Source organism: Elgaria multicarinata, chromosome 1 (genome assembly GCF_023053635.1).
Source record: "Elgaria multicarinata webbii isolate HBS135686 ecotype San Diego chromosome 1, rElgMul1.1.pri, whole genome shotgun sequence".
In the NCBI taxonomy this organism is placed as follows: Eukaryota; Metazoa; Chordata; class Lepidosauria; order Squamata; family Anguidae; genus Elgaria; species Elgaria multicarinata.
Window position 1 is genome coordinate 219,473,624 of NC_086171.1, and position 27,368 is coordinate 219,500,991.

The window sequence follows — 27,368 nt, forward strand, 5'->3', positions numbered from 1 at the left end:
TCTGCTGCAGTTGAGATGAAGAAATGCCCCCCCCCCCAATTCCTTCGCAGGCCACATTCTGAAGCTTAGCATTTTTAAATCCCTCAGCCCATGCCACCACAGCATTTAAGACACATGGATCAATTAGCACTGATTTTAAAATAGTTTATAGCCTGTTTTATGCTACAGGGGTGCCAAAAGTTATTGTGTGTTTAGCACGGAATGCACATTTCTAGGCCCCCTTTCCACCCCCCACATATAATTCTCGGAAGCCTTTGCTGGTCAGAAACAAAGGAAACAGCCTTATTCCGAGTCAGACCATCAGTCCACCTGGCCCAATACTGTCGACACTGACTGGCAGCAGCAGCGACTCCCCAGGGTTTCAGGCAGTTTTTCCTGGCCTACGTGAAGATGCCGGAGATCGAACCCGGGACCTTCTGCCTGCAAAGCCCAGGGGGGCTCTGCCACATGGAGCTATGGGCCCCTCCCATATCCGTAATTCTGATAGGGGAGTCGGCCACACGTCGATGGGACACACAGAGCCACGCTTATATTTTATCCCCCGACGGCGTTTCCAGGTGTTTCTGAAGAGTAATGCAGCAGCCCTTGTACCCACTGGCCTTCCAAAAGCTTTGACGGAGTCCCTCATCCAAGGCTCCTGAGTAAATGGGACAGTCTTGGAACAAGAGGAGAAAACCTCTTATGGAGTCATTAGTCAAACAGGTCCCAGAGACTCAGAACCAAAGAAGAATTCTTGCAATACAGCAACGTAAACAGCAGCTGCCTCAAAGACCAGCATGGGGACCGGGGCTTTCTCACTCCGTCATTAATTGCACTTACAGGTGAGCAGCGAGGTGAACAGGTTTGCTGAGGGCAGCACATGACGTCAGGTTGCAGCAGGGGCTCTAAACAGGTAGGCCACAAAATGACGAAGTGGGAGCTGCAAGTATGAAGTGACGCATCGTTGCATGTTGGGGGGCGGGGAGGGGCATCCGAACCTCATATACGTTGATGAGACACAAAGTGGAAATGGCTGAACCCGGAAAGCGACCCTGGGATTTTGGCTGATAGCTTAATGAAATCACGGACGCGGTGTGCGGCGGTGGCAGCAGCAGTGAAATACAGCCATGCAATTCCCACTGTCCCATTTTAGAAAGAGAAACAAGGATATCGCAGTCAGAAAAGGGCAACATTATTAAGGGGCTCAAGCAGCTCTCTGATAAGAAAAGGCCTTTGGAGGCTTTTTAGGTCAGAGAAGACGACCAAGGGTGTAGGTTTATAACATTATGTACGATGTACAGAAAAACGGATAGGGAGAGATTTCTCTTTCTAGGGAGATTTCTCTTTCTACTACTAGAACCCATTGGGCTCATCCCATGAAGCTGATTGGTGGGAGGTTCTGGGCAGATAAAAGCGAGGGCTTCTTCACACAGCCCGGAGTTAAACGACGGGATTCGCTACCGCAAGATGTAATGACGGCCACCCATTTGGATGCCTTTAACAGGGGGTTGGACAAATTCATGGAGGACGAGACGGCGGCTATCAATGGCTGCCTGTCACGTTGGCTCTACAGACATTCCAGATTCGGGGCCACAATGTGGCTGAATTGACACAGGCAGCGAGGCACAGCCGCTGGAGAGGACCACCGCCTTCATCACGTCCTGCTTGTGGGCTTCGCAGAGGCATCTATTATTATTATTATTTATTTAAACAGTCGTATCCCGCCCTGTATCATTAAGATCTCAGGGTGGCGTACAGATCAGCCACTGCCGGGGAGGGGGCGCTGGATTCGCCTGTGTCCTTACAAATGGTAGAGGCCACGCTGCCACGGGATGAACAGGTGGAGCAGCCGGCCTAGCGAACACGGCAGACACTTCTGAGCCCCCACTGGAAAAGGACAGATGTGGAAGTGGCCCAGGAGAGGGGGACTCCCACAACAGAAGCCCCCTCTGCCCCATTCCAGAAACATTTTGGCGGCTGGGAAAATGAGCCCGGTGAAGGAGGGAAGAGAAGCAAGAATGGGATCCTACCCCCCGCCGACAAGCGGCTGGGAGAAACACACGTGGGGCGGGGGGAGGCGGTGGCCCCCAGCTCCTTCTGCTAGGAGAATTCATGGGTGGAAGATAGGGACAGACCTTGGCGTGAGAGGACGCACCTCGCAGCCAGCTCATCCTCGCAATCACTTGGGCTTCTCCAAAGTGCAACACGGCACCACCAAGGCCCCCCGGCCCTTTCAAGGATGGCCAAACGATGCGGAGCCCTTTCTAAGGGTATTCCCAGAGAGGTGGAAGGGCTGCCTGCTCTCCTGCCCTCCCACGTGGTCAGCAATCACAGAGCCTGATGCCACGCGGGGCCCTTTGGAGGCCGCGCTCTGTGCGTGAATCGCCCAGGCGTTGTCCATCCGTGTCCCTCCCCCCTGGGAACAGCCATTCAGGGGCAGCTTGGCTTCTTTAGGAACCTGCCCCCCAGCAGGAGTCCCACACCCCCTCCCAGGCCCACTTCCAAACTGGCGTCCCAGGGGCCTGGAGCGCCCGGGGCAGGATGACTTCCAAGTGCCCAGACTTCTGGGGCTGATGCAAAATCCAGCAGCAGCAACAAAGCGGCTGCTGTGCTGCAGGGAGAGGGGCGCATGGGCCTTGCGCTCCGCCCAGTTCTTCGTGAAGCATCTGGCTGGAACGTGCACAGCCTCCACCTCTCAGCCAGAGGAAGGAGTCCCCTGCTGCAAGGATGGCCTGGGGCCAGAAGCCACCCCTCCTCCCACAAGGCACGCAGGTTGGCACAGCGTGGCTCATCCAGGCTGGCTCTGCAAACCCTGGGGGGCTCCCGGCCAGCCTCCCCAGGCCCCGATCCTCCGGCTCCTTCCCATGACATCGGAGGACCATGGCTCTGGCCGCTTTTTGAGGCCCAGGCACAAGCCGCCCGGCTTCCCAAATCAGGCTGCCCTGCTCCTGCGGAGAGACCCAGCCCCGAAGGCCCACGCCTCGCTCGCGGCACACGGGGCTGGCAGGATGGTGCTCAGCCTCGGCCCCCTCAGCGCTGAGCAGCAGCAGCAGCCTCAGCCTCTTCTTCCTCCTGGTGATGCAGCAGCAGCAACTCCAAGTCTGAGCGGGAGCCGGACTCCTTGTGTGGCTTTGCGCTCTTGGGCCCTGTGCAGAGAGGGAGGCGGAGACAGAGGCTCAGCCACAACCCAGCCAGGAAGCGGACCGGCTCGCTCCAGCCCTGGCCCCGCGCTTGCCAGGTGGGGTGCACGAGCCCGGCCTGCCTTGCCCCACTCACGTTACCTCGGGCACCGAGGGCCTTCAGGGCCACGTGCAGAGAGATGCCCAGGAGGCAGACGGCAAAGCCGAGCCAGTTCAGCAGGCTGAGGTGGTCTCCCAGGAGATGCGTAGCCAGCAGCACCGTGCAGACTTCCTGGGGACAAGGGAGCCGGTCAAGGCACGGCAGCCAGCCAGGAGGCAGCAGAGGCACAAAGAGAAGCACTCCGTCGTTCTGGGGGAAAGAGCCCACCCCACCCCCACTCCGAGCAACCTCAAAGCCCTTTCCTAGTCCGCCCCACCCCCGCCCCCACCCCCACCCGGCCTTGTTGCCCAGAGGGAACCGGAGAGTCAGGGAAGGGTGGCTAGCAAATACCTTGAAAATCCCGGAGATGGACAAGGTGAGGCTGGAGGTTCTCGACACCAAGAGGAACTCGGAGAAGCCCAGGCCAAAGGCAAGCAGCCCCCCCAGGGCGAGCTTGCCCAGTTGGCTCAGCAGCAGCTGCACTTCGTGGAAACGGAACAGCTTCTCCGAGGCAGACAAGCGCAGGCCTGCAGAAGGGGGAAGCCGGACAGAAAGGGGGCATGCAAGGGGGCCACAGCCTCACGGCCCCACTCCCCAGGGACTTCCAGTGAGGGGGGTGGGCAGAGTTCCAGCCCAAGGGCAAGGAGGCGCTGTCCACCCCAGCCAGGCACTGCTCCTGCCTCCCGGGAGCCAGAAGTGGTCAGGGAGGCCCAGGCCAAGGAACGGGGGGGGGGGGGCGCTCCCCCCCCCCCCCGCCAGAACCGTAAGAGCAGCCCTGGAGCTGGATCAGCCCAACGGCCTCTGCCCCGCCCGGCATCCCGTGTCTTTCCCTGGCCAACCGGGTGGGCCACTGGGGAGCCCACAAGCAGGACGGGGGGAGGGCAGGGGCCCCGTGGGGACTGGCGCGCCCGGAGGGCTGGAGTGGCGCAGGGAAGCCAAGGCCAGCAGCCGCTGGCGCCCTTCCTCAGGGGCCTTAGCAGAAACCAAGGGACACAGAAAGGACTACAGGACCTGCGTTTGCCCAGTTTTCACTCCTCCCACCCCCACCCCCAGGAAAAGTACTGGTGGATTTTTGCCCCCTTTCAGGCTGGCTGCTGAAGTGAATGCCATCACCTGTGTGTGTGTGTGTGTGTGCGTGTGTGTGTGACAAGCCCGGCCTCCCCGCACCTCTCTGAACAAAAGACATGCTGACACCAGCCAGGCACATGGAACTGCCAAGGGTGGCATCGCTCCAGGCCTGAGGCTTGACTCCCCCACCCGTGACTTGGCCGTAGGTTAATAAGTACATGCAAAAATTGCTTGAAAGACGCCTGATACAGCTCACCCACCCATCCCCAGAAATACTGTGCCTTTGAGCAGCCGGCTAGGAGTCCAGACTCGGCTCTTCCATGCTGCAGAACCGCAGGAGCGCTTCCAGCTTCCACCTTCCCTCCTCTCCCCCCCCCCCCCAGCCCTGCAGGCAGCTTTTGTAGCTTAACCTTTGATTTGGCGCCTGAGAGATCAAGGTTTAGCTAGTTCATTCCATCTTTGCCTGGCCTGACATCAGCTTGACCCAGCAGCAGCAGCAGCAGCAGCAGCAACAGAGCCCACGTGGCGCCTCCTTCCACCACTGCTTCCAGGAGAGCCACAGACGTGCTGGAAAGGGAGCACCACCTCCTCCTCCTTCCAAAACAACATGACGACCGTGTCTCTGGATGCACGGACTCCCGCTTGCCACGGGGCGTCCACCGCTGAGCTTTCCCTTAGGACCCAGGTGGTCCACCGGCCGGCTGCCTGGAGCTCACTGGGCAGTACCACCGGCGGTACCCCCTCCCCCTCCCTGCCCGCCAGCTGAGCAGTGGGGAGAAGGGGGTGGGGGGCCTCTGGAGCCCTGCCGCTCGGCTTAAGGGCAGGGCGGGGAGCTGATCTTCAGTGGGGCCGTGGGGGGAAGGAGGAGGCTCAAGCTCCCCCTGCGATCCTGAGGACTATCGCCCTCTTTCCAGCCCCCGCTGTTCCCTGCCAATCAGCTCAGCAGCAGGACTCCGCCACTGAAGGCAGCGTTTTAGAAAAGGCCAGCAGTGAGTCTGTCCCAGGGACCGCCACTCACTCACTCACTCACTCTCACAGAGAGCCCTCCCTCTCCCTCAGGGAGGGTCCTCGGAGAGGGCGTGAAGTGGCTCCGGCCCTACCAACAGAGGACGCAGACCCCAAGGGAGGAGAAGGTCACCCACTGCTACGCCGGAGGAGGCCAGCTGCCTCCCTTGCTGCATGAGTTCCCGTTCTTCTCAGGATTTCACTTTTTTCTACCATGGTGTCAAATGTTCTCGACATTGAGGGGAGACATGAGAGCACTCTTCAAATACTTGAAAGGTTGTCACTCAGAGGAGGGCCAGGATCTCTTCTTGATCCTCCCAGAGTGCAGGACACGGAATAACGGGCTCAAGTTAAAGGAAGCCAGATTCCAGCTGGACATCAGGAAAAACTTCCTGTTAGAGCAGTATGACAATGGAACCATTTACCCAGGGAGGTTGTGGGCTCTCCCACACTAGAGGCCTTCAAGAGGCAGCTGGACAACCCTCTGTCAGGGATGCTTTAGGGTGGATTCCTGCATTGAGCAGGGGGTTGGACTCGATGGCCTTGTAGGCCCCTTCCAACTCTGCTATTCTAGGATTCTATGAGCTCTGAAACTGCCAGCCAGCATTTCAAGAGCTGACTCCAAGCCCTGCCTGAGTTCACACCCCAACACAACCAACCCCAACTCAGTTCCCTCCAGATACTTGGGACTTCAACTCCCATCATCCCCTGCCAGCATGAGCAATGGTCAGGAATGCTCGAAGCTGCAGTACAAAACATCTGGAAAGCACCAGATTGTGAAGGCTGCCTTAATACTTGACAACGTAACAACACACACGGACCTGTGTTCCCAGGCCTCTGGACACCAGCCACGGCCCAACCTCTGTGGGCCGCTTTTGCGCTGTTCGTTCCAAGCTGTGATTTCGTATTGTGGATGAAATGCTTTTTTGTACTGTCTTCTTTTTAGATTATGTTCTATTGTGTTTATTGTTATTTGTATTGCTGCACTGATTACGGTTTATAACAACGTTGGGGTTTTTTGTGTGCGCCAATTATCAGTTTCTGTACTGGTGTGCGTCCTTTCAGGACTGCTTTTTGCAGCGGGAAGCAACACATTCATTTAAGAGATAACCAAAACAACACTGGGGCAGAAATTCCACAGAAAAGTGTCCCTTTGCAGTCCTGCTGCGGAGGAAAAGGGGAAAGAGGCATGGAAAAGTTCCGTGCATTGCAGTTAAAGGCTGCACTGTGTCAGGAATCCATCTTCAGGGAACAATGACTTTAAGTTGATTTTAGTTCTTCGTAATTGGGACAATGAATTTTTCTATAGGTTTGGTACAAAGGCTGATAACAAATAAAGCTGCATACCAAAATTGGTCAGTTACCCTTAAGAACATCAGAAGTGGCCTGATGCTGGATCAGACCAAGGGGCCATGTAGTCCAGCACTCTGTTCGCACAGTGGCCAACCAGCCATTGGCCAGGGACCCACAAGGCAGGACATTCTTTGCAACAGCACCCTCCCACCCATGTTCCCCAGCAACTGGGGCACACAGGCTTATTGCCTTGAATACTGGAGATAGCACACAACCATCAGGGCTAGTAGCCATGGATAGCCTTCGTAGCCATGGATAGCCTTCGCCTCTGGGAATTTATCCAACCCACTTTTAAAGCCATCCAAACTGGTGGCCATCACTACATTTTGTGGTAGTGAGTTCCATAGTTTAACTCTGCGCTGTGTGAAGACATCCTTCCTTTTATTTGTCCTGGATCTCCCACCAATCAGTTTCACGAGATGACCCTGTTGGGTTCTAGTATTTTGAGAGAGGGAGAAAAATGTCTCCCTTTCCACACCCTTGACCTTTCTTTGTTGGTCTGTCTAGGAACCATTCAAAACGGGTTTCTCTATCTCTTTTGAGAGGATCCGGAGGATCCACTTCTTCCCAGGCAACATAGCAACACCTTTCGCTTGATTCAAAGTCTCCTTCCAGAGAGACTTTGAATCAAAGCCCAACTCCGCCTTCCCCCAGAGCGACAGGGACCCTTTCCTCCAAGCCGCCTTCCCCCCACGCTGGTGGTGGCTGCTGCTGCTGCCCTGTCCACAGCCGCCTTCGTTCGGCTCAGGTGCACTTGGCACACCTGGGATTGCGGCGCCCCCAAAGAGCCGCCCGCTCACACAAGCAACTTACCCTCAAAGGCCGCAAAGAGGGGGAAGAGTCCCAGGAACATGGCCGGCTGCAGGTGGAACATGGTGTCTATAGGGTTCTGGAGCCCTGGGGTGCGGAGAAGAGAAGGGGCAGCTTGACAAGGGGCAGAGGCTGAGCGCACGCGTGTGCGCACCCTCCCTCCCACCCACCCCGCCCCAGCCAGCCTCCCAAGAGGTACGCACCCAGCTCGTCCTTCTGCAGAAGCATCTGCGTCAGCGTCCAGCGGATGCCGCCCAGGAAGGAGGCGCCCAGCACCAGGGAGAAGCCCTCCGCGTCGAACTGCGTGGCCTTGTAGGTGAACAGGAAGAGGCCCCCGGCAATGAGCACCACCACCACCAGCAGCGCCGCCCTCTGGCCGGAGAAGGAAGCACAGTGTTGGTGGGACGAGCGGCCCTGAGCCCAATGCCCACAGGCCTCCGCCGCGGGGTGGGGTGGGGTGGGGTGGGTGGTCTTACCGGCTCCTCCAGCTTGAAGATCAAAGAGAAGAACAAGATGAAGAGGACGGCTGAGGACTTTGTCATGGTGTAGCTGCAAGGCCAGAGAGGAAGGAGGCCGTGAAGGCGGCCAGGAGCTGCCAGAGCGCCCCCCCCCCGGGCCCCTCCCTGCCCCCCTGCAAAACTCACAGGGAGATGGAGATGTAGAGGAAGCTCCAGTTGCTGAGCCCCACGTCCAAGGCCGTGGACAGCGCTGCAAGGTAGGCAGGTGGAGAGAGGGAGAAGGAGGAGGAGGTTGCCGTGGGCAACAGAAGAGGCCTGCTGGATCAGGCCCGCTGGATCAGGCCAGCATAGCCCCTTGCCCTGGTCTTGCGGCCGGAGGGGGCGAAGGCAGGTGAGCAGCAGCCAAGCTAGCCCTTCCTGCAAGCCACTCCTGTGCCTGGGGTCTGTCCGGGGCCGGCCGCTGCGCATGTGGGGAGGCCCCAGCTGCCCCCTTCCCCAGACCCCCAACCCAGCTGTACCGAAGTGACCTGTGGGAAGGGCATCATGCCATGTTGTGCCCGGGACTCACCTGCGGGGCCCACGCGGCGGAGGTAGGTGGCCCAGGGCAGGAGGGGCCGCGCAGGCCGCTTGACGGGGAGCGGGCCACCCCCCACGCACGGGCCACAGAAGCAGCAGCGCCGTGCCAGGCCCGAGAGCAGGAAGATGACCAACAGGTGCAGCAGCGTCATGAAGAGTGGGAAGGAGAAGCTCTGGGGGGGGGGAGGAGAGGAGGAGGGGCGGAAGTGACAAGGAAGTCTGAAAGTACCCCATTGGAACCCCTTAATTTGATGTGAAGCATCAATCTGATGTGAATGCACAAGCATATTTCAGACACACTCCTGACACTCCCCCCTCCCTGGACCCTCCTCCATGCCTGCAAGCAAAGAGACACAGAAGAGTTGCCCAACACACTTCGCCCGCTCATTGTCCCGCTATTCTGACACAAAGGTTACTTTCCCCAGAAACATGTTTGAGGAGCCTTGAAGCCCGGAACTTAGTCCCATATCACCCTATTCACACAGACATGGAGGCGAATCTTAATATTTGTTTATCACCTAAGTCCCCCCCCCCAATGGGCATTGGAAGTGGCTCGCAGCTGGCCGGAGAGACTTTCCTACTGGCCCCGGGAGGGGCTTTTTCCTGCCTCAAAGTGCAAAGGGTGACACACACCGGACACAGCGGTCAAGATAGTTTCGTTCATTACGGGACACGTAGAAAAAGCTTGTACTCAATAAAGGATGGTTGGAGGGGATCTTATGATTTCATGGGAGGGACCTGGAATGTCCTAAAAGCATGCAGGTGGGGATGATGGGTGGGGAGCTCCGCCTCCGGCTCGCTGGAAGGGAGATTTTCTAGGGCCTCTGCATCGCCCCTCCCCCTCCCCTTGCTGGGTTTGGGGAGACCTCCCGAAGGGCCGTCAGCGGCGCGGGGGGGGGGGAGGGCGCGGACCCCCCTCCCCCACCCCCGTCCTCTCCCCTCCCCCTCCCCCTCCCACCTTCATGATCCACTTGTTGTAGAAGGTGATGCCGATGGAGAAGGCGTAGTAGAGCAGCACCAGCCCCGCCGCCCCGGCCGCCCGACGCGCAGCCCCCGGCACCGCCGGCGCCCCCATGGCCGCAGGGGGCGGGACAAGGGCGGGGAGGGGGGACGGTGCCACGCGCCACGCGCCGCTCGCCCCGTCGGCCAGGCAGCCGCTCGCTTCCGGGCCTCGCCTGCGCCCCCGATGCCATTGGCCGCGCCCAGCCCCGTGACAGGGACCAGCAGGGCCCGCCCCACGCCACGCCGCCCCACAGCCAGGGCGGGAGAGGCGCGCGCGCGGCCCCCGCCTCGCAGGCAGGCAGGCGCCTCCCGGGGCGGCGGCGGCGGCCCCCCACTCGCCCGCGGGGCCGAGCCCAGCCCGGCTGGACCCAGCGCGCCTCCGGCCTGGGGGATGGGGGTGGAGTGGAGCGGCCCGGCTCCTGCCCTAGACCGCCTGCCCCTCTTTGCCGGGGCGGGCAGCGAGGCCCGCAGGAGCCTTCTCTCGCGAGGCAGCAGCAGGAGGCCGCTCCGTCCCCTTGCTGAGCGGGGATGGGGCGGGGGGGGGGGAGGAGAGGAGCCGCCCTGTGGGGTGAGAGAGAAGGGAGCAAGTCCGCCGGGGGGGGGGGGCGCAGGGGAGAAGAATTCTCAATGGAAACTCCTATACGTTTCCGAGCCCAATTCAAGGTGCTGGTTTTAACCTATAAAGCCCTACCTGGAAAGGGACCACAATGCCCAACGGAACGCCACTCCCGACATGAACCTCCCCGCACACTGCGCTCAACATCTAAGGCCCTCTTCTGAGTGCCTACTCCGAGGGAAGCTGGGAGGATGGCAGCAAGGGAGAGGGCCTTCTCGGTGGTGGCCCCCGACTGTGGCATGATCTCCCTGATGAGGCTCGCCTGGCGCCAACATTGTTATCTTTCAGGCGCCAGGTCAAGACTTTTCTCTTCTCCCAGGCATTTTAACAGCATTGAACGACGTTAAGTTTGTTTTTAATGGACCCCAGAATTGTTTTTAAATGGATACAGTATATAAATGTAATAAATAAATAATAAATGAAATGGGGGGGGGGGGTAGGAAAAAGAGCCAGAGAGACGCCAGGCTGAGCAGAGCATGCAGACAAGTTGCACTTGACAACCGGGAGGGGGGGCAGCTTCTCACAAGCCCTTGCCCATTCCCTCCCCCCCACTAATTCATGGCAGTGCCCACGGGCACACACACACCCCCACCATTAAGCTTTCTGATAAAGGGGAAATAGCCCTTTAGTTAATTGGTTGATCCCTGATTTATGCAGCTCCCCCCACCCTGAATGTGTAACTCAGTCACCAAACAGCCCATGCAAGAAGGGTATCTGGCCTTTAGCAGGACCGGCACACTAGTCTTAGACGTTGCCTATTCAAGAAGTGCAATTATTTCCTGCAACATTGTCGGTTATTGTAAATTGATACTGAACATGTTACGAGTTATAGGAACACCGCACAGAGTCAAGAGAGAGATGGGCCAGGGCTCCACGAACGTAACGGCTGTCGTCGTTAAATAGCCCAACGTAACTGATAAGAGCTGTTTTGAAATTCTGCTGGATCGTCCACAACTGTAAACTATTTGGCACAATTGCACTTGTGACTATTTTTTGTTATATATTTGGCACTTGACGCCCCCAGGGACGTCTCGTTGGTCTCTTACACCAGGAGTGTTTACACGCATATCAAGCAGGGCACTGGAGTGGGTGGCTGCCACACCTCGCCTGTGAATTTGCATTTGGCACATAGAAGGAAACAGGAGCCACAGAAAAGAGGAAAAGAGCCTTTAATGCAAAGATTGGGGGGGGGGGGGCGGGCGGCATGAGCCAGGTCCAGCCTGTCCATAAAGCCCTACAGCTGAAGCAGAGACTACAGGCCACCTGCCCCCAAGAGCAAGCAGTTGGCACAGCAGCAGCAGCGGCGGGCAGGGAAGCCATCTTTCCTTGCCATGGGAACACAGAGGAGGGATCGCCTCCATGCCTGTCATATGGGGCAGGCTGGACGGGTGACAAAAGTATCCACAAAGGCCAGGTCCACAGCTTCAGCGTCCACAGCCAGTGCAGTCAGCCCACCCCACTGGGTGTACCCAGCCACTGAGCCTGTGGCCTCTGCGAGCCCACAGAAGGGAGCCATGCATGCTTCCAGGGGAGGGCTCCAGGACATGGCAGTTCCACGAGGCCACGGTTAATAGGCCTCCACTGCTAGCCCCACCCTGCAGGAAGAAGCAAGGGTGGCCACGGATGACGCCTCTCCAGCTAAGCACAGCTCAGCAGGGGCTACCAAAGACATAGCGTGGACTGCTTTGCCACGGAGCCACAGGAGAGGCCACATTCCTCTGTGGTAAGGGGAGCACTAAGCCTGCCTCGGGGGGCCCGTCTTCCAGGAGCCAGTTCTTCCTAAAGGGGTTGCAAGGCCATGTACACCCCACCCCTTCTTCCTGCAAGGGCGGGGGGGTCACGATGCCGGAGCAGGGAGGAGTCAGATGGCAAAACGAAATGAGAACGTACAGCAGGGTTCCCTCCTGCAGTCCAAAGGGGAAAGGCCTCCCCCTCGCAGGCAAGAGAGAGCAGAGCGGCCAACGGAAGTCCTCCACATGCACGAGGGGCTGAAGGCTCTCCGAGAGGAGGGGGCCGCCGCCGCCAGCGCTGCTCTGCCCAGCCTCACCAGTGTCAACCGTAATGATAGACAAAATCGTAGCTGCTGGGCTCCTTGGGGACGGGCGGAGGCACCTCTGGGATCTGGATGTTCTCCAGGTCCAACAAGCGCAGCTTCATCTCCATGCTCAGCAGGGTGTCCAGGTCGCTCTTGCTCAGGTCGCTGCCCATGTCTTTCCCCAGGAGCGCGTTGAGGCCATCAATCCAGATGCAGTACTGAGGGCAGAGGAAGCCCCCCCCCTTCAGGTCCAGAGGAAGGAGCACTCGCGGACCCAGCAGGAACTGGGGCAGGTGCTCCGCCTCCCGGAAACAAAGCCCCCCCCCCCCTCGCCATGGCAAAGTCAGGCGGGGCTAGAGGCTCATGGTGGAGAAGCCGAGGCAGGAGACGCGGCCCTGCGCGCATTCCTCTGGTGCTCCGCCCAAGCCTTCTCAGGCAGCGCTTCGTTAGATTAGCCAAAGCCCGACATCGTCAGAAGAACCATTCCTCTGCTCTTCCCCCACCCCCGCCTTTTCCCAAAGCCCCCCAAGCGCTCTGGCCTGGTTCCCCAGGGGGAGCAGCCACGGTCCTTGGGCGATGGCTGCCTGCATCTCTCTCAGCTCTGCGGTGTCCTGCCGAAAGGGAGAGGCCCACGCTGCGCTGCGCCTTTCCCAGGTGGGCCACCCGTGGGAAGCGAACAAGGACCCCGCTACCTTTCAAGGTGCAGCCAGGCGGGGCTCAAGGTCCAAAACGAGACGCAAGCGAGGACGAGGCCGCTCTCGGGGGTGGGGGTGGGGGATGACGACGACGAAGATGCCGCCCCAGGCGCCTCCCACCCAGCGGCCAGGCTCACCTCATATTTATTGGGTGCAATGAAGTTCAGGGTCTCATCTGGGTCATACAGGATGGAGAAGGCCAACTCTAGCGCCTCCTGGGTGGGTGGGAGAGAAAAGGAGCTGGTTAGCGCAGGGAGCCGAGCCCACAAGGTGGCCTGCCCCCACCCCAGCCAGCCACCCTCCCAAGGGACGCCCCGGCCAGGAGCCCTGGCCCCTTTCCCTGGGCTGATACCTTGTTTTGCTTCAGCGCTCCCTTCTCTTTCATGTGGGGACAGTCTTTCCCAGTGACAACGGCCTTGATGTCGGCAACAGGGACTGGCAAGCAAAAAGGGAGAGTCACCACACATGGGAGTGGAAGAGGGGTAGAGCCCCCTCCCTCCCTCCCCCCCCCCCAAAGCCAGACAGGCTCTTGGCAGCCCTTGAGCTGCCCGTGGCTTTCTGCACAGCAGAGCCAGGGAGGTGGCCGCTGCAGCTCCCCCCCGCCCTCCCGCCCTCCCTTGGGCTCAGCCCGGCTACACGCTCCCCACCTCCCACCAGCGCACACGTACTCTTCTCCTGCAGCGACTCGAAGGTCACTTCTCCCTGGGCGTTGTCCTCCAGGTCACCATAGTGCAGCATCTTGTGGTTCAGGGCCAGGCGGCAGTACCAGAAGCGCTCTGCAACACACGGCCCCGCGGGCCCCAGGTAATGCAGGACCCGCCAGAAAGGGCTGGGAGGGCCGCCGGCATCCTCACGGGACGTCCACCCCGCTGCAGCCTGCCCTGTCAGCCGCGGGCCCTAACAAGCCCAAGAGCCCCGTCCCCGACCGGCTGCGTTGGCAGCCCCCAGGATCCCCGCAGGCGCCCTCCTCACCTTGCCTCCTCCGATTGCCGATCTTGCGGAAGCTGCTCCCTTCGCAGAGGCGGTTCAGACGCTGCTGCTTGATGAGCTCCAGGATCTCTGGCTGGATCTTCTCCCGCAGCTCCCTGGGCAATGCCACACGCCAGTGAGTGCCCCCCCCTCCCAAGAGAGCTTCCTAAGAGGAGGGGCCTTGCCCCTGGTGGGGCCCCCGCCCCTCCCTCCCTCTCACGGCCACTCACACGATGGGCGGGGAGTGGAAGTCATCCTGGCTCATCCGCTCAGACTGGCGCAAGCGCAGGATCTCTGAGTAGCTCAGGCTGCGCAGCTTGCTCTTGAACTGGTCCAGGGAGTTGGGCTTGCAGGGCAGCGCCCGGGTGATCTGCTCCCGCACCACCTGCATCACCTGGCAGGGAAGGGAGGGAGGGAGGAAGGGGAGGAACGCATCATCCCTGACGGGGGAGCCGCAGCCACGGCAAGAGCAGCGTAGAACCCTAGAATAGCCGAGTTGGAGGGGGCCCACAGGGCCATCGAGTCCGAGCCCCTGCTCAAGGCAGCTGGACGCATCCCGGCTGGAGAGCAGCGGCAGCGGCAGCAGCAGCGGCAGCGGCAGGCACCCCCCTCCCCGCCCCTCTTGGCCTTACAGCCCTCCTTGCTCCCCCTGGATCACAGAACTGGAGCCCCCACCTTGTTGAAATCCTCAGCTGTGGCTCGCATCTCCTTCCAGGTCTTGTTGAGCAGCTGGATGCAGATGGCAAAGAGCTCCTCAAAGGCGCGGTCGTGGGTGAAGAACATGGGGTGGTAGTCATTCCGGCCCTCGTTGGCTTTTCAGAGAGATGGAGGAACAGGGCTGTCAGAGCAGCCAAGGACTGCAAAAGGCCTCCAGTGGCGCTTCAGGTGGGCTGCCTGGGACAGGTAGCAGCAGCAGCAGCACTACCCGGCTCAACTGCACAGGGCTTTCACAAACAAACCTGGGGCTCCATGTACTGTACGCCTGGGATTCTTGGGCGTAGAAAAAGCACAAGCTGAGGACCTGGGCACAGAGCTCAGCTCTTGAGAATCACAACTTGCATTCCTTCCATGGCCCTTTGAATCAAAGCGCCAGAGCCACGGAAGGCGTCATGCGGGCGCTGCCTGGGCCACCTTGGAGGCTCGAGCAGAGGGCGGCAGGGGCTCCCGACACCACTGGGCTCCAGCACCCTGCAGCAGCCTCCCAGCTGCTCCTTGCGGCAAGGAAAGCCGGCAGGAAAAGGTTGCAGAACTGAAAGAAACGGCAAAACTGCGCAGGGCACAGAACCCGGCTCGTCTGGGTGAAGAGGCCAGATTATTTCGATCCACATTTTTATGGGCCGACAGACAGAAGCTGTTAAGATTTCATTTCAGAAGGGGACTCGCAAAGCTGAATGCGATGGTCAGGAGAGTGAAACCCTTTCACAGCAAGTTGCAAAAAATTATTACAATACATAAACTGCACTAGGATGAATTGGAAAAGGCAAAAATAAGGCCTAAGAGACGGCAGAATGGTTAGAAATCAAAGTCAGGGTGCTACAAGAAGCATTCTCTTTTTTAAAAGGTGGAAATCTTGGCTACCTGAGGGGAGAGGAAATCTTGAAAAAGGAACAATCTCTTGCAAGAGAAACGTACATTGACAATGAAGGAATTGGAGGAGCAAATTACAAAACTTGTAATAAAGTAATTCTTTTTTACAATAAAGAATATGAGAAGCAGAAAAACAGCCAGAGAGACTGCTGGAGTTGGATTGTTAGATGACAGGATTTTGGTGTCAAAGAGGATGTTTGAGAAGTAACTGACAAACTAAAAACTTGCTGAAGTCACTGGGGCCAGAAGGTGTTACGTGAGAGTTCACTACAGAACTCAAAGGTGAGACTATTGACCTCGGCCTGAAACCCTTTTCTCCTTCGCCTCACAAGAGAAGCGCTTTCTCATGGGTGGTCAAACATACCCTGTCTCTGGGGCAAAGGCGGCAGCCATCGGGCCCGCTCCGCTTCTGGACTTCCCGAGGGGACTTGTTGCCACTAGACTAGGGGGGCCTTCGCTGGACCAAGCCGTGCCATTTGCTTGCAGCAGGCATGGGCAACTTGCAGCCCTGCAGACGTTCTGGCCTACAGCCCCCGATTCCCCCCCTCTCACTGGCTGTGTTGGCCAGAGCTGACAGGAGCCGTAGGCCAGAACACCTGGACAGCCACACGTGGCCTGGCCCGGCTCAGAGAGAGCCCTTGGAGCTAGCAGGGAGGCTTGGAAGTCCAGAGGGAGACTTCGCCCGAGGCCTGGGACGGCCTTCCCCCACCTGGGGCTCTCCAGATCGGTTGGACTGCAACTCCAGCATCATGGGAGTGAAGGTTCAATCTGCCCGGAGGGCCCCTGGTCAGGAAGGCTGGCTGAGAGGAGGCCAACACACAGCCCTGTGGAACTGCCCCTGCCTGCCATGGCTCCGGCTCGACTCCTGCTTCACTTACGAAGTTCTCCGACCTGCAGGATCTCGCACAGCATCTTGGTGAGCTCGATGGCACTGCGTCCAAAGGGACACTCGTGCTTGTCCTCTCGGCTGCTGTTCTCCAGGACGATCTGTGGGGAGGAAGAGAAGCATGGTGGCGAGGGCCCAGGCAGGCAGGCAGGCAGGCAGGCAGGCAGGGAGGGAGGGAGGGAGGGAGGGAGGCTGGCCCTCAAGGAAGGCCCCTCTGCCTCTTACCCGCACATAGGTGTCCTGATGACACTTGGCCAGGTACAGCATGTTGTCCAAGGCCAGCATGCCGGGCGGGGTCTGGGTGAAGTCCAGCGCAGGGTTGAGATGGTTCTGTGCAAGGGAGAAGCCGCCCAGATCAGCGGGAGGGGGTCCCTCGCCCCGTCTCCCATGGCCTGCCCCTCTGGTGCCCGGAGCTGGGCCCTGAAACAAGCGCCAAGTGGGCTCCCCCTCAGCAGCACAGGCCAGGGGCTGCCTACCGTGAAGCCGAGCATCTTGTAGTCCTTGGTGTACATGGCTCTGCGCTTCTCTGCCCCACCACCGCCAGGGATGCTGTTGCTCTCGGACTCTGCATCGAAGGCGATCCTTCGCAGCTCAAAAATGATGTCCCTTTGAGCCTGACCGGGGGGGGGGGGGGCAGGGGGAGAAGAGAAGAGAGAGGCTGAGCGTATGGTGGAGGCCCCACCCCCACCCCGGCTTCCTTTGCCCGCGGAAGGCGCCAGGGAAGCACCTCCAGGCAGGGCTGAGAAAGACCGCCACAGCTGCCCGTCCGCATCCACAGCGGGGTGAGACTCGGTTGAAGGTGCCCCCGCTGCGAGGCCCTTCCAGTCACCTGGTCACTAGGGTCCATCTTGGTCATCATGCGCTCTTCCAGGAGGTTAAAGGTCAAGACCTGGAGCACGTAGAGCTGATGGGCCATCTCGGTTTTGATGGGCCGGTTGCCTCGGATGACGTGCTGGAGAAGCAGGTTGGCGAAAATGAGTTGGAAGCCCCACGGCTGGCCCAGGGGCTGCCAGGAGGGAAGCGCCCCGTGGTCCCCGTCAGCCCACCCTGCCTGCGCTTGGCCACGGATGAACCGGAGCTCCGCTGCAGCCCCTGCCACATCTTGCATCGACGGCAGGCAGGCAGGCAGGCAGGCAGCCACCCGGCCAGCCTGGCGAGAGGTCATGCAGCAGGAGCAGCAAGAGAGGATTCCTGAGGCGACGCCTGTGAAGTGCTCCCAACACCCCGGGAATGCTGCACAAGGGCCAAAAAAGGCCCATGGCGCCCAGGACCGTCCCCCTCCAGACCCACCGTCAAGATGATGGAGCGCAGGTGCTTCTGGGCAAAGGCGTTCGCCATCTCCTGTGAAACATTGACAGAGGAAAGGTGGAGGAGGCAGGCAGGCAGGCAGGCAGGCAGGCAACGCCCCCCCCTTCCCCTGTGGTGGGGTCAGGCAGCCCCTTCCAGCCAGCCTGCCTTCCCCCAATCTAGCAGAGGGGGCCGCCCCACTGCAGCTGGAGGAAAACAGGCCGGTCCTTGCTGCTGCACTGGGATCCCCCCCAAGCACCTCCTGTTCAGCACCACGCAGCCCCTGCTCCAAGGCTGACAGGCGCACACCCAACGGCCGCCCCACCAAGGCTCCGAGGCCCTCCTCACTCTGTGCTCGTCCCGCACACCCCGAGTGCCCACAGAGCCTCCTGCTGCCCCGACGGACAGGAGGCAGGAAGAACAGGGCAGAGGCAGAGAGAAGAGCAAGAAGCAGAAAGGCCCTCCTCCACTCCTGAGGAGCTGCAGCGTTGGCACCGGGGCGGGGGCGGGTCCGAGCCAGAAAGGGCCCCTGTGAAATGTGGCGACAGGGTATTTCTACGCTGCTTTGGAGCTTTGAAAGGAGGCCCAGGGCAGGCTGCAAGAGCAGCGGCCCGTCAAGGCAATGGAACGGAACAGCCACAGCCCACGACGGCCTCCTTCCGCCTTCCCTGGCACAGGAATTTACTTACAGTGCAGGGCAGGTCTAGCGGGTTAAGAAGCTTGTCCTGCTGGCAGAAAGCAGAAAGGCACAAGGAGAAGCAGATGGAGCAGCCCAGAGCCCCTCGGGGCAGCCAGGGCGGACACTTTTGCAGAGCACGGGGGGGCGGGGGGAGACGGGCAAACCCAGAGCCCCTGCTGGCCAGTGGCCACCCCAGACACAGTGGCTCCAGCGGGAAGGCAGGTGTTGCCGGGGGCCTGCACCAACGATGGCGAAGCCTTGCCCACCCACCCACCCACCCGCCCAACCCCTCCCCTGCCCGACTGCCAGCCGCGTGCCTTCAGCCCGACAGAGTGCGGACGGAGGGCTGGCTACCCACCTGCCTCTTGTCCTCCGGTGCCTTCAGGAAGAGGGCGTTGATCAAGGCAATGGCGTACGTCTGGATCTCCTGGTTGGAGCTGCAGGAGCAGCAAGAGAGAGGTGATGAGCTGCGCCCCAGCAGCTGGGACAGGGCAGAGGCCAAGCGCTGGGGGGCAGCGGCAGGGACCAGCTGAGGCCTGCGAGGGGCATCGGGATACTCACACCTGCAAGTGGGAGATGAGCTGCCCCACCGTGATCTCCTCGGCGATCTTCTGGTAAAGGCTCTGGCTGTTCAGCACCACGCTCTCGAGGATGGCCAGGGAGCGCTGCAGGATGGAGACGTCCACCGTGGGCTGGCTCACGTACCCGGCGATCTTCAGGGAGAGGAAGCCACCGTTCAGAGACGAGCTGGAAGCGGACAGCGGCGCTCCCCTGCGCCCTGCCGCAACCCAGGCGTGCCGTCTGCTCTCAGGCACATGTACCTGTTTGATGAAGGTGATGGACACCATATCCCAGGAGACGATGCCGTGGTCCATGAGCTCCAGGAAGGCTGTCAGGGTGAATGCCAGCATCTCACTGTAGCTGCACGAAGACACACAAAACAGGCTTTGGGAAGAGAGCCAGGCGCAGCAAGACCAGCCTCAGCACCTTCTGATCAGCCAGGCCAGGCCAGGCCTCCTGATACACGGCATCGCTCGGCTGGCTGTCAACCAGCTTCGCACCACCAGCTCCAGCCCGACGTGCCTTGGCAACCCCACATCAGCCCAGTGGGCATTCACAGGAACAGTCCTGCCAGCCCCCCAAGACCTGGGCAACTCACAGGCCAGAGGCAGCACCCTCAATTTCCCTGCCACTCCAGTTTCACGAGCCACCAGTGGGATTTGGAGGCAGAACAATGTGGCTCCCCAAAATACGCCACTTCCTGAAGAAGCCAGCCACGGGGGGGGGGGGGAGTCTTCTGCTGAAGAAGAGAAAAGGCCCCCATCTCCCCCGCCCCCGCCCAGCTCCAACTCCCCAACATCCTCCGAAAGTCCGGATGATCTAAATCGAACTGCAGGTGACGGACAGCCCTCGGGCCCAGCAGTCTCTGACCAACTTCTCCTCCGAAGCTTTTTTTGGTTCCCCCCCCAAAAAAAAAATTGGGAAAATTGAAAATTAAGAAAAAATGGATTATGGAATGTTTTATTTTAGCATTCAATCTCCAAATGATTTCTAAAAATTATGCGCAGTATCAGATTACTACAATTACTGTGCCCCGAGGACAAGCAAGTCCTAGGTTGCAAACTGAGTCTACAACTCTCAAATGCAAGAGCAGGATGCATTTCTGCCTCTAGGGGGCAGCACTGCCACTGAAGCAGAGACTGAAACCCATAGTGAGTCTGATTAAATGTCTTGCCTATTCATTGAGTCTTGGTCCCTGCCTTTTTCTCAGTTCTTTTTATGGGAATGGGGGCTTTACGTCTGCTTGACACTGTGGAGGACTTGCAGAGACAAAAATAATTTTCTTTGTTACTAATGTTGATGGTTTCCTCTGTTGTTGTTGTTTTACATTATTTTTTTCCTGCTCCTCATAAACTGGCAAAACCAAAGAGGCTCCTTACAGTTCAAGCGTTCCTAACAGTTCAGGAGCTTGGAGCTCCATTTGTTACCAAAAAAAAAGGTAAAAATTTAAAAAGTACTGTTTGTAATAATAGTTTGAATACACTGTACTTTTAATATACCAAATGTAATAATTGTATGCCAAACCAACTTGGACATAATTACATTTTATGTTCCTAAAGTAACAAAGTGACTTTCAATCTATTAAAAAGGGCTAATATTGCATTTTTTTCAATTTTTCCAAAAATTTCTATTTCCCCCCGGTTTTTCCCATGGCTTCAAAATTCCCAGAAATTCCACACCTCTACCGCAGAGCGTGAAAAGCTGCATCACAAGGAGCAGGTGCAACAGGGCAGCTCCAGAGCCCCAGCGGCCGCCGGCCGCCACGAAGCGTCACTCAGAGCGCCACCTCACCCCAGCGTTCCCCTCCACTCCGGGCACATGGCCTGGGAGCGCCTGAGGCGGCTGGCCCTGACCCACGCCCTGGATGGGAGACCACTGGCAGCCCCAAGCAGGACTGGGGCACAAGTGCAATAGAGCCTAAAGAAGCAGAGGAGGAGGAGGCGGCGGCGAAGGGGGCACGGGCAGCCGGGGGGGGCACTTACTGGGAGAGGAGCTTGGTGCCACTCTCCACCAGGCGAGTCAGCACAGTGATGCCGTCCATGTTGATGAACTCGGTGGCGAAGGTCACATCGGCAGAGAGCTTCGCCAGCTCTTTCATGGCCTCCAGCCGGGCCTCCATGCTGTGCGACTGGATCCGATCCATCAGCTGGCGGGCCGCCCTGGACTGGGAGACTGGGCGTCAGCCGGGCCCTTGACGGCCCGCTGCGGCCCCCTCCCCAGCTGGCCAAGGCCCGGAGAGCAGGGGCGGATTGTCTCGGCCCCCTGCCCAGAGCCAGCAAGCGGAGCCCTCGGCCGGCGGAGGAGGGAGCCGCTTCCAGCAAGGGCGAGGAGACGAGGCGCCTTGTTCAGGGCCAGGAGCAGCCAGGCAGGGCCAGGAGCAGCCCAGACCTACCGGAGAAACGGCCAACTGCAGGATGGTCCCGTTCTTGATGTCACCGCGAGTCTAGAAGACAAAAGGGCCTGCTAGGGGAAGCTGGGGGCGGGTGGGGGGCAGAGGCGGGTGGGGTCCTGGGCTACTCTGCACTTTTAGTGGGGGTCTCTCAGGCACTTCTCCGCACACACACACACCCAGCTGCCAGGGCCATAAAGGGCTGCTTTCAGTGTAGGAGGAGGGGGAACACCAACCTGTTCCGTTATGTACAGCTGGGGCCCGTCAGCATAGCGTAGGGTGTAGTATTCAGGGTTGGGCAGAGACCACCTAGGAGGGAAACGCACAGAAGAACAGTTGATCCTTCCCCACTCTGGCATCGAGCCGGGGGGGGGCAGCGAATGACACCCAGAAGGACAAAAGCCACACACCCCGCTGTGTGGGCAACAGAAAGGAGGGAGGGAGGGAGGGAGTGAGGATCAAGCTCAGCCTGGACCCCGTTGGGCCCCAGCCGTGGCGGCTGCTGCAGCAGCAAGTGAGGAGGGGGGCAGAGAGGCCAGGCTGCCCTCCATAAGGCCCCGGTCCAGCCAGCACTCACCCATCACACACTTCCTTGATGATGGACACCAGGGGGCGCTTCTGTGGGGGGGGGGAGAGAAAGAACCCTGAGCTAGGACACACCCCTGGGCAGTCCTGCCCACCGCCAGTCCTGCAGCCATGGGGCTCCTCCCAAAGCCTGCCCCCAAGGCACACCGACTCTGCCCCGCCCAAAAGCTCATCAGAAGACCCACCCCACCCCGCTCCACCATCCCCCACTTGACCGGCCTGCAGCTCCCACCTGGTCTACTTCGAGCAGCTGCGCGTTGGCCCCAGGCCACTCTACAGCCACCTTGACTATGTCCGATGGGGGCGGCATCCCTCCAGAGCCTCGGTTCTCGCAGCGATGGGGAGAGGAGTGCCCCCCCAAACCTATCAAGAGGGAGGAGTCAAGTCAGCCCAAGCCCAGCCCCAGCCAGGAAACTCCAGGAGGGAATCCTGCCGGGTGGTCAGTTTCTCCGACCCCAAACCCAAATGGTGCCATCTGGCATCGCCCCCATGCCCGGGAACCTCACAGACAGATGCCACAGTGCATTGCGGGGCAAGGAGGGGGGTCTTTTCCCCTCCGAAAGCGAATGGTCCGAGGCACCGCTTGGCTACGCACTGGCTGCTGGAAGCGGCCCCCACCTGCCTCTTGGGGAGGGAGGGAGGGAGGGAGGGAGGGAGGGGCACAGGGGCTCAATCCCCAGCAGCTAAGCAAATGGTAGGGTAAGGGGCACCTCTAAGGGGCAGGCGTCACCCAAGCCCAGGGCCCAGCAGATGGGGGAGCGTCCGAACCTACAGGCCTGCAGTGCAGGGGAAGCTCACAGGCACGGCCTCCCCTCCGGGGCAAGAGAGAGAGAGAGAGGCAGAGAGGTCCTCTCAGTCCCTCAGCAGCGGGGCAGCCTGGCTGAGAAAAGGCTGGAAGGGCCCAAGCCCAGCACAACAGGGTGGGCTTCCATTCCAGACTGTCACACAAAGACAGGCAAGGTCTCCCTTCCTTCCTCCTAGGATGGGGACCAACTGGCACTGGCTTGGGAGGGGGAGCGGCCCTTTTGCCCCTCATGCCGAAGAGAAAGCACTGAGAGCCTCGTGGTGGGGTGGGGGAGAGAGAAGCCCTCACTCCTCCCTTCCGCAGCCTCTGGAACAACGTCCCTGGCAAGCAAAGGCTCCCCAAGCACAGCAGGGCCCGGCTCCAGCCCTGGGAAATGCTGCGCCCCCCACCTGCGTAGCACACCCTTTTTTCTTGCCGGGCTGGGTGGAGGTGGCAGAGGATGCGCGAAGGGAAGCTCGGAGGATGGCAACAAGGGAGAGGGCCTTCTCAGTGGTGGCCACCCCACTGTGGAATGATCTCCCCCATGAGGCTTGCCTGGCGCCAGCATTGTTATCTTTTCAGCGCCAGGTCAAGACTTTTCTCTTCTCCCAGGCATTTTAACAGCATTTAACCACGTTAAGTTTGTTATTAATGGACCCCACAATTGTTGTTTTTAAATGGATAATGTTGTTTTTATACTGGTTTTTATGTTTTTTAAATTTTGTATACTTTTTAATGTTTACCATTTTTAACTGTTGCAAACCGCCCAGAGAGCTTTGGCTATGGGGCGGTATATAAATGTAATAAATAAATAAATAAATGAAGCGCTGGGGGGGTCTAAGAACATTACAGCCCTGATGGCCCTGACCATCTGCTCCAGCATTCTGTTTGCACAGTGAGTTCCCAAATGGGAAGCCCAGAAGCAGGACACGAGCACCGCCATCACACCCTCCTGCTCAGGCTCCCCAGGTACATGTACTTATTCATCAGAAGTGTTTTTCACCTACCCTTCAATCCTAGGCCATCATACTGCCTCCAATACTAGAGTTGCCATCTAGCTATCACGACTAGCAGCCACTGACAGCTTTACGTGCCACGAGTTTGTCTAATCCCCTTTCAAAGCCCTCTCAGTTGATGGCCGTCACTGAAATCTATCGTTTGACTGTGCACTAAGTGATGAAGGGCCTCCTTCCATTTCCCCCGAACCCCCAACCATTTAGCTTCATGGGACGGCCCTGCTGGGGCTCTAGCATTATGAGGCGCCTGCAGCAATCTCAGCAGGGGGCAGGGCAGGGGCAAAGCTGGCACTGGGCACCTGACCGACAGGCAGCAACAGGGAGGCAGGAAGCTTATTCTCACCCACAGGAAACATTCCAGGACGCCCAGATCCCCCTATACAACCCCCCTGCTGCTGCTCCTGCTCTCCCCCTCTCCAGCCACTGTCCAGTCCTTGTCCAGTCCACCACCTCCAAACTTCAGCACCTGCTGCTTACTCCTGGTGTGTCGCAACTTCCATACATCCCGTGGTTTCTGACCACCACCCACCTGGCTTCTGCCCCTACAGAAACGGCCCTCACAAGAATCACGGACGGCCTCCCGACAGCCAGATCTCTGGGCCGCCACTCAGTCCTCACCTTCCTCAACCTCCCTGCCAACCTTGATAGTTGATCATTTCATTCTGTCCTCAGCTTGTTCTCTTCCCAGCTATTCCATTGCTCTTTCAATGTCCCCATAGGGCAGAGATGGGCAACCAGATCATAGAATCATAGAACAGCAGACTTGGAAGGGGCCTACAAGGCCATCGAGTCCAACCCCCTGCTCAATGCAGGAATCCACCCTAAAGCATGCCTGACAGAGGGTTGTCCAGCTGCCTCTTGAAGGCCTCCAGTGTGGGAGAGCCCACAACCTCCCTAGGTAACTGATTCCACCGTCGCACTGCTCTAACAGTCAGGACATTTTTCCTGATGTCCAGTTGGAATCTGGCTTCCTTTAACTTGAGCCCGTTATTCCGTGTCCTGCACTCTGGGAGGATCGAGAAGAGATCCTGGCCTTCCTCTGTGTGACCACCTTTTAAGTATTTGAAGAGTGCTATCGTGTCTCCTCTCAATTTTCTCTTCTCCAGGCTAAACATGCCCAGGTCTTTCAGTCTCTCTGTATAGGGCTTTGTTTCCAGACATGTTTTGTCCTCCAACACCCATCACCACTGGCTAGGGCTGGCGAGAGCTGTCGCCTGGAGGGACACCAGTTGCCCACCCCTCCCTCGCGGGGGACGACACCACTCCTCCTTCTGCTCTCCATGGGGGCCTGGCTTTGAATCGCTCTCTCTGAACCAGGGATGCTGATCCTCAGGCCCAGGTGGCCACGCCCCCTTCCCCCACTTCACCAAGTGGCTCCTGCGCCCCACCATCCCCACCCCTGCCTGTTTGGGGGGGGGTCACCGGTTCTAAAAGGCTGAGATCCCTCTGATGAGGCTTCGCTGTGGCAATAAGAACTTTAGCCTAAAACGCCCCTGGCACTGCAGCTGCAGCCCCCCTGCCCCTCAGCTCCCCCCAACACTGAAATGTCCCTTCCCCCCTCCCCTCCCCTTGAAGTCCTCTGGGATGGCATTTGGCCCTCCAGCTGGAAGAGCTGCCTGCATCCTCCCCTCTACCTACTCCGTTCCTGGATAGCTGCATCACTTCCCATCTATGGGTAACAACGCCTCTCTCTGTCCCCCTCTGTGCCTATATCCTGAGAAATCCCTCCCCGTGACCTTTGATCATCTAGCTCCTTTGTCCACAGTGCCTGGAAGATCTTCCACTCTGTCCATCCTGCCCTGTTGCCCTTTAAGCGTGGGGCTGCCTCCCGGAGCACCTCTGTGCCACCACCTCCCGTTATTCTAGGAAGCCCATCCTCAGAGCGCATTTTCCAGGGAGCCTTGGGAACGTGCCCCTCCCTAACCCCTGTGCTTTATTGTGGCTAAGCCACCACAGGAGTGCAACTGAAGCAAGCACATGCCCTTCCCCAACTCCCCCCGGCCCTTGTCCATTCTAGAGTGGGGAAGGGGCTTGTGAAGTGCTGTGTAGGTAGATGGTACTATAGAAAAGGGGTGGGTGGGAAATACCAAGTCAGACCACAGCTGGTCCCTGTATCTCCGGCGCCACTGGCAGCAGCAGCTGCTCCTCTCCGGGGTTTCGATGCGGAGTCTCTGCCAGCCCTACCTGGGGCTGTTGCTGGGGAGTGAAGATGGGACCCTGCTGCATGAGAACCAGGTGAGCGCTCTCCCTCTCTGAACTATGGTCCGTCCCCGCAGGGCACTGCAGCGAACTCCAGCCCACCCCTAGGAAAGGCCGGAGGGTGGTGGGCTTGCCTCCGCCTCTCTCTATGCTCCATCATGGCACAGAAGCAGCAATGTGGGGGCCCAGAGTGGTCAGCCAACCTAGCAGAGCTGTCTTAGGCCCTGGCTGGGGGGGGGGGGGGTCCTGCCTGAGGAGGAACCAGCCTCACTCTGGAAAGGGAAGTGCGGGCAGACAAGGAGATCTGAAACCAGGGTGGGGGGAGAGTCCTCAGGGCCTACTGGTGGGAGGAGGCTCCTTGCCATTCCCAGCCTGTGGTCCTGCCTGGGCAGTTGGTCACTGGTGGCCACAGCACCGGCTGGCTTTGCAAGGCAGGAGCAGCACAGGGCCAGGATGGCCGGAGGAGGCCCTCAGGGGAGGCGCCGGGGGAGGAAGGAGGCCCAGCTGCCCCAATCCAGGGCCAAGCCAGCTGGGAAGAGCCTTCTGCGGGGGGGGGGGGGAGCGGAGCGGGGGGGCGCATCCACTGGGCCTCGAGCAAAGCCGCCCCCGCCGAGACACGGCGCCTGCCAGGACACGGCCGGCCCTTCTTCACTCGGCCCCCGAGGAGCCCGGGGCTGCTCCGCTGGGGTGGGGGCGTCCTCCGCTCCTCCCCCCACGGCCCATCCTCCGAGGAGGGGGGCGGCCCAGAAGTTCAGCTGGAGCTCCAAGGAGGGAGGGGCGTCTCCGGAACCCACCAAGAGCACCGCGCAAACAAGCCCGGCGGGGCCAGAGGCCGGGGTCCTCGGGCGGGGCGGCGTCTCGGCCTCCCGCGCTGGCCGCAGCCCCGCCGGCCCTTCCAACAGCCCCCGCCCCAGGGCTCCTGCGGGAGGGGAGAGACCCCCACCCACCCCCACCCCCGTCTTTGGCAAGGAACGGCGAGGCGCCCACGGGAGGCCGGGCCGGGCCGGGCCGGGCTGGGCGGGCGGAGGCCACCTCCTGCCTGCAGCCCCCGACCAACGTGGGGTCTGCAGGCTGAGCTGCCCCCACCCCCGCCAGGCTGCCCAGCGGGGCGCAGAGCCCAGAACCCGCCGCTCCCCGCCCCTCCGCGCCAGGCTTCGCTTCGCCCTGGGCCCGCTGCCACCCCCGGACCCTCCCGCCGCCCGCCGGGGTGCAGCCAAGAGCCGGAGGAGGGGAGGTGCTGCCCCCTCCCTCCCTCCCTCCCCCCACTCCCGAGGGGGGGAGGTGCTGCCTCCACCCGAACCCACCCCACCCCACTCACCGGGACGGTCCTCCCTCTCCTGCGCTCCCGTCGCCGCCGCTCCCGGCAGCCTCTTCTGCGACGCGACGCCCCCTGGAACACGGCCCCTGCCATTCCGTAGCGGCCGCCGCTCCTATTGGCCGCCAAGCAGGTCTGTCTCTCCAGCCAGGGAGGCCGGGCCTCGTCGCCCAGCAGCCGGCTGCCATGGCGACCGCGGAACTCCGCGCGCCCCCACCCAGCGCTGAGGAGTTGC

The 27,368-nt window shown here is 59.9% G+C and overlaps 3 protein-coding genes across 5 annotated transcripts in view; 1 reads left to right on the forward strand and 2 right to left on the reverse strand.

Moving 5' to 3' along the window:
* ZNFX1 (zinc finger NFX1-type containing 1) overlaps positions 1–27,368 on the forward strand; it is a 107,640-nt gene that overhangs the window by 44,767 nt on the left and 35,505 nt on the right. The gene's annotated exons all lie outside the window — the stretch shown is intronic.
* On the reverse strand, positions 131–9,603 carry SLC35C2 (solute carrier family 35 member C2). The gene is made up of 9 exons (XM_063145850.1): positions 9,487–9,603; positions 8,521–8,701; positions 8,139–8,202; positions 7,971–8,043; positions 7,698–7,866; positions 7,498–7,581; positions 3,610–3,785; positions 3,261–3,390; positions 131–3,125 (listed from the first exon to the last, which is right to left on the reverse strand). Exons 1-9 carry the CDS (start codon positions 9,601–9,603, stop codon positions 3,010–3,012), a joined length of 1,110 nt encoding a protein of 369 aa, XP_063001920.1. The 3' UTR covers positions 131–3,009.
* Positions 11,299–27,198, reverse strand: ELMO2 (engulfment and cell motility 2). Of its 3 annotated transcripts, none has more exons than XM_063147510.1 (22): positions 27,137–27,198; positions 22,052–22,182; positions 21,812–21,852; positions 21,471–21,543; positions 21,238–21,288; positions 20,828–21,009; positions 19,106–19,205; positions 18,846–18,997; positions 18,643–18,721; positions 18,295–18,330; positions 17,609–17,659; positions 17,148–17,270; positions 16,795–16,932; positions 16,544–16,648; positions 16,311–16,419; positions 14,521–14,657; positions 14,076–14,239; positions 13,849–13,961; positions 13,545–13,652; positions 13,229–13,311; positions 13,014–13,091; positions 11,299–12,399 (listed from the first exon to the last, which is right to left on the reverse strand). In XM_063147510.1, the coding sequence occupies exons 2-22, from the start codon at positions 22,127–22,129 to the stop codon at positions 12,199–12,201; spliced, it is 2,202 nt and encodes a 733-aa protein (XP_063003580.1). In that variant the 5' UTR covers positions 22,130–22,182; positions 27,137–27,198; the 3' UTR covers positions 11,299–12,198. The 3 variants fall into 3 exon arrangements, with proteins under 3 accessions (XP_063003580.1, XP_063003579.1, XP_063003581.1); XM_063147509.1 differs by having other exon boundaries at positions 18,295–18,333; XM_063147511.1 differs by lacking the exon at positions 18,295–18,330.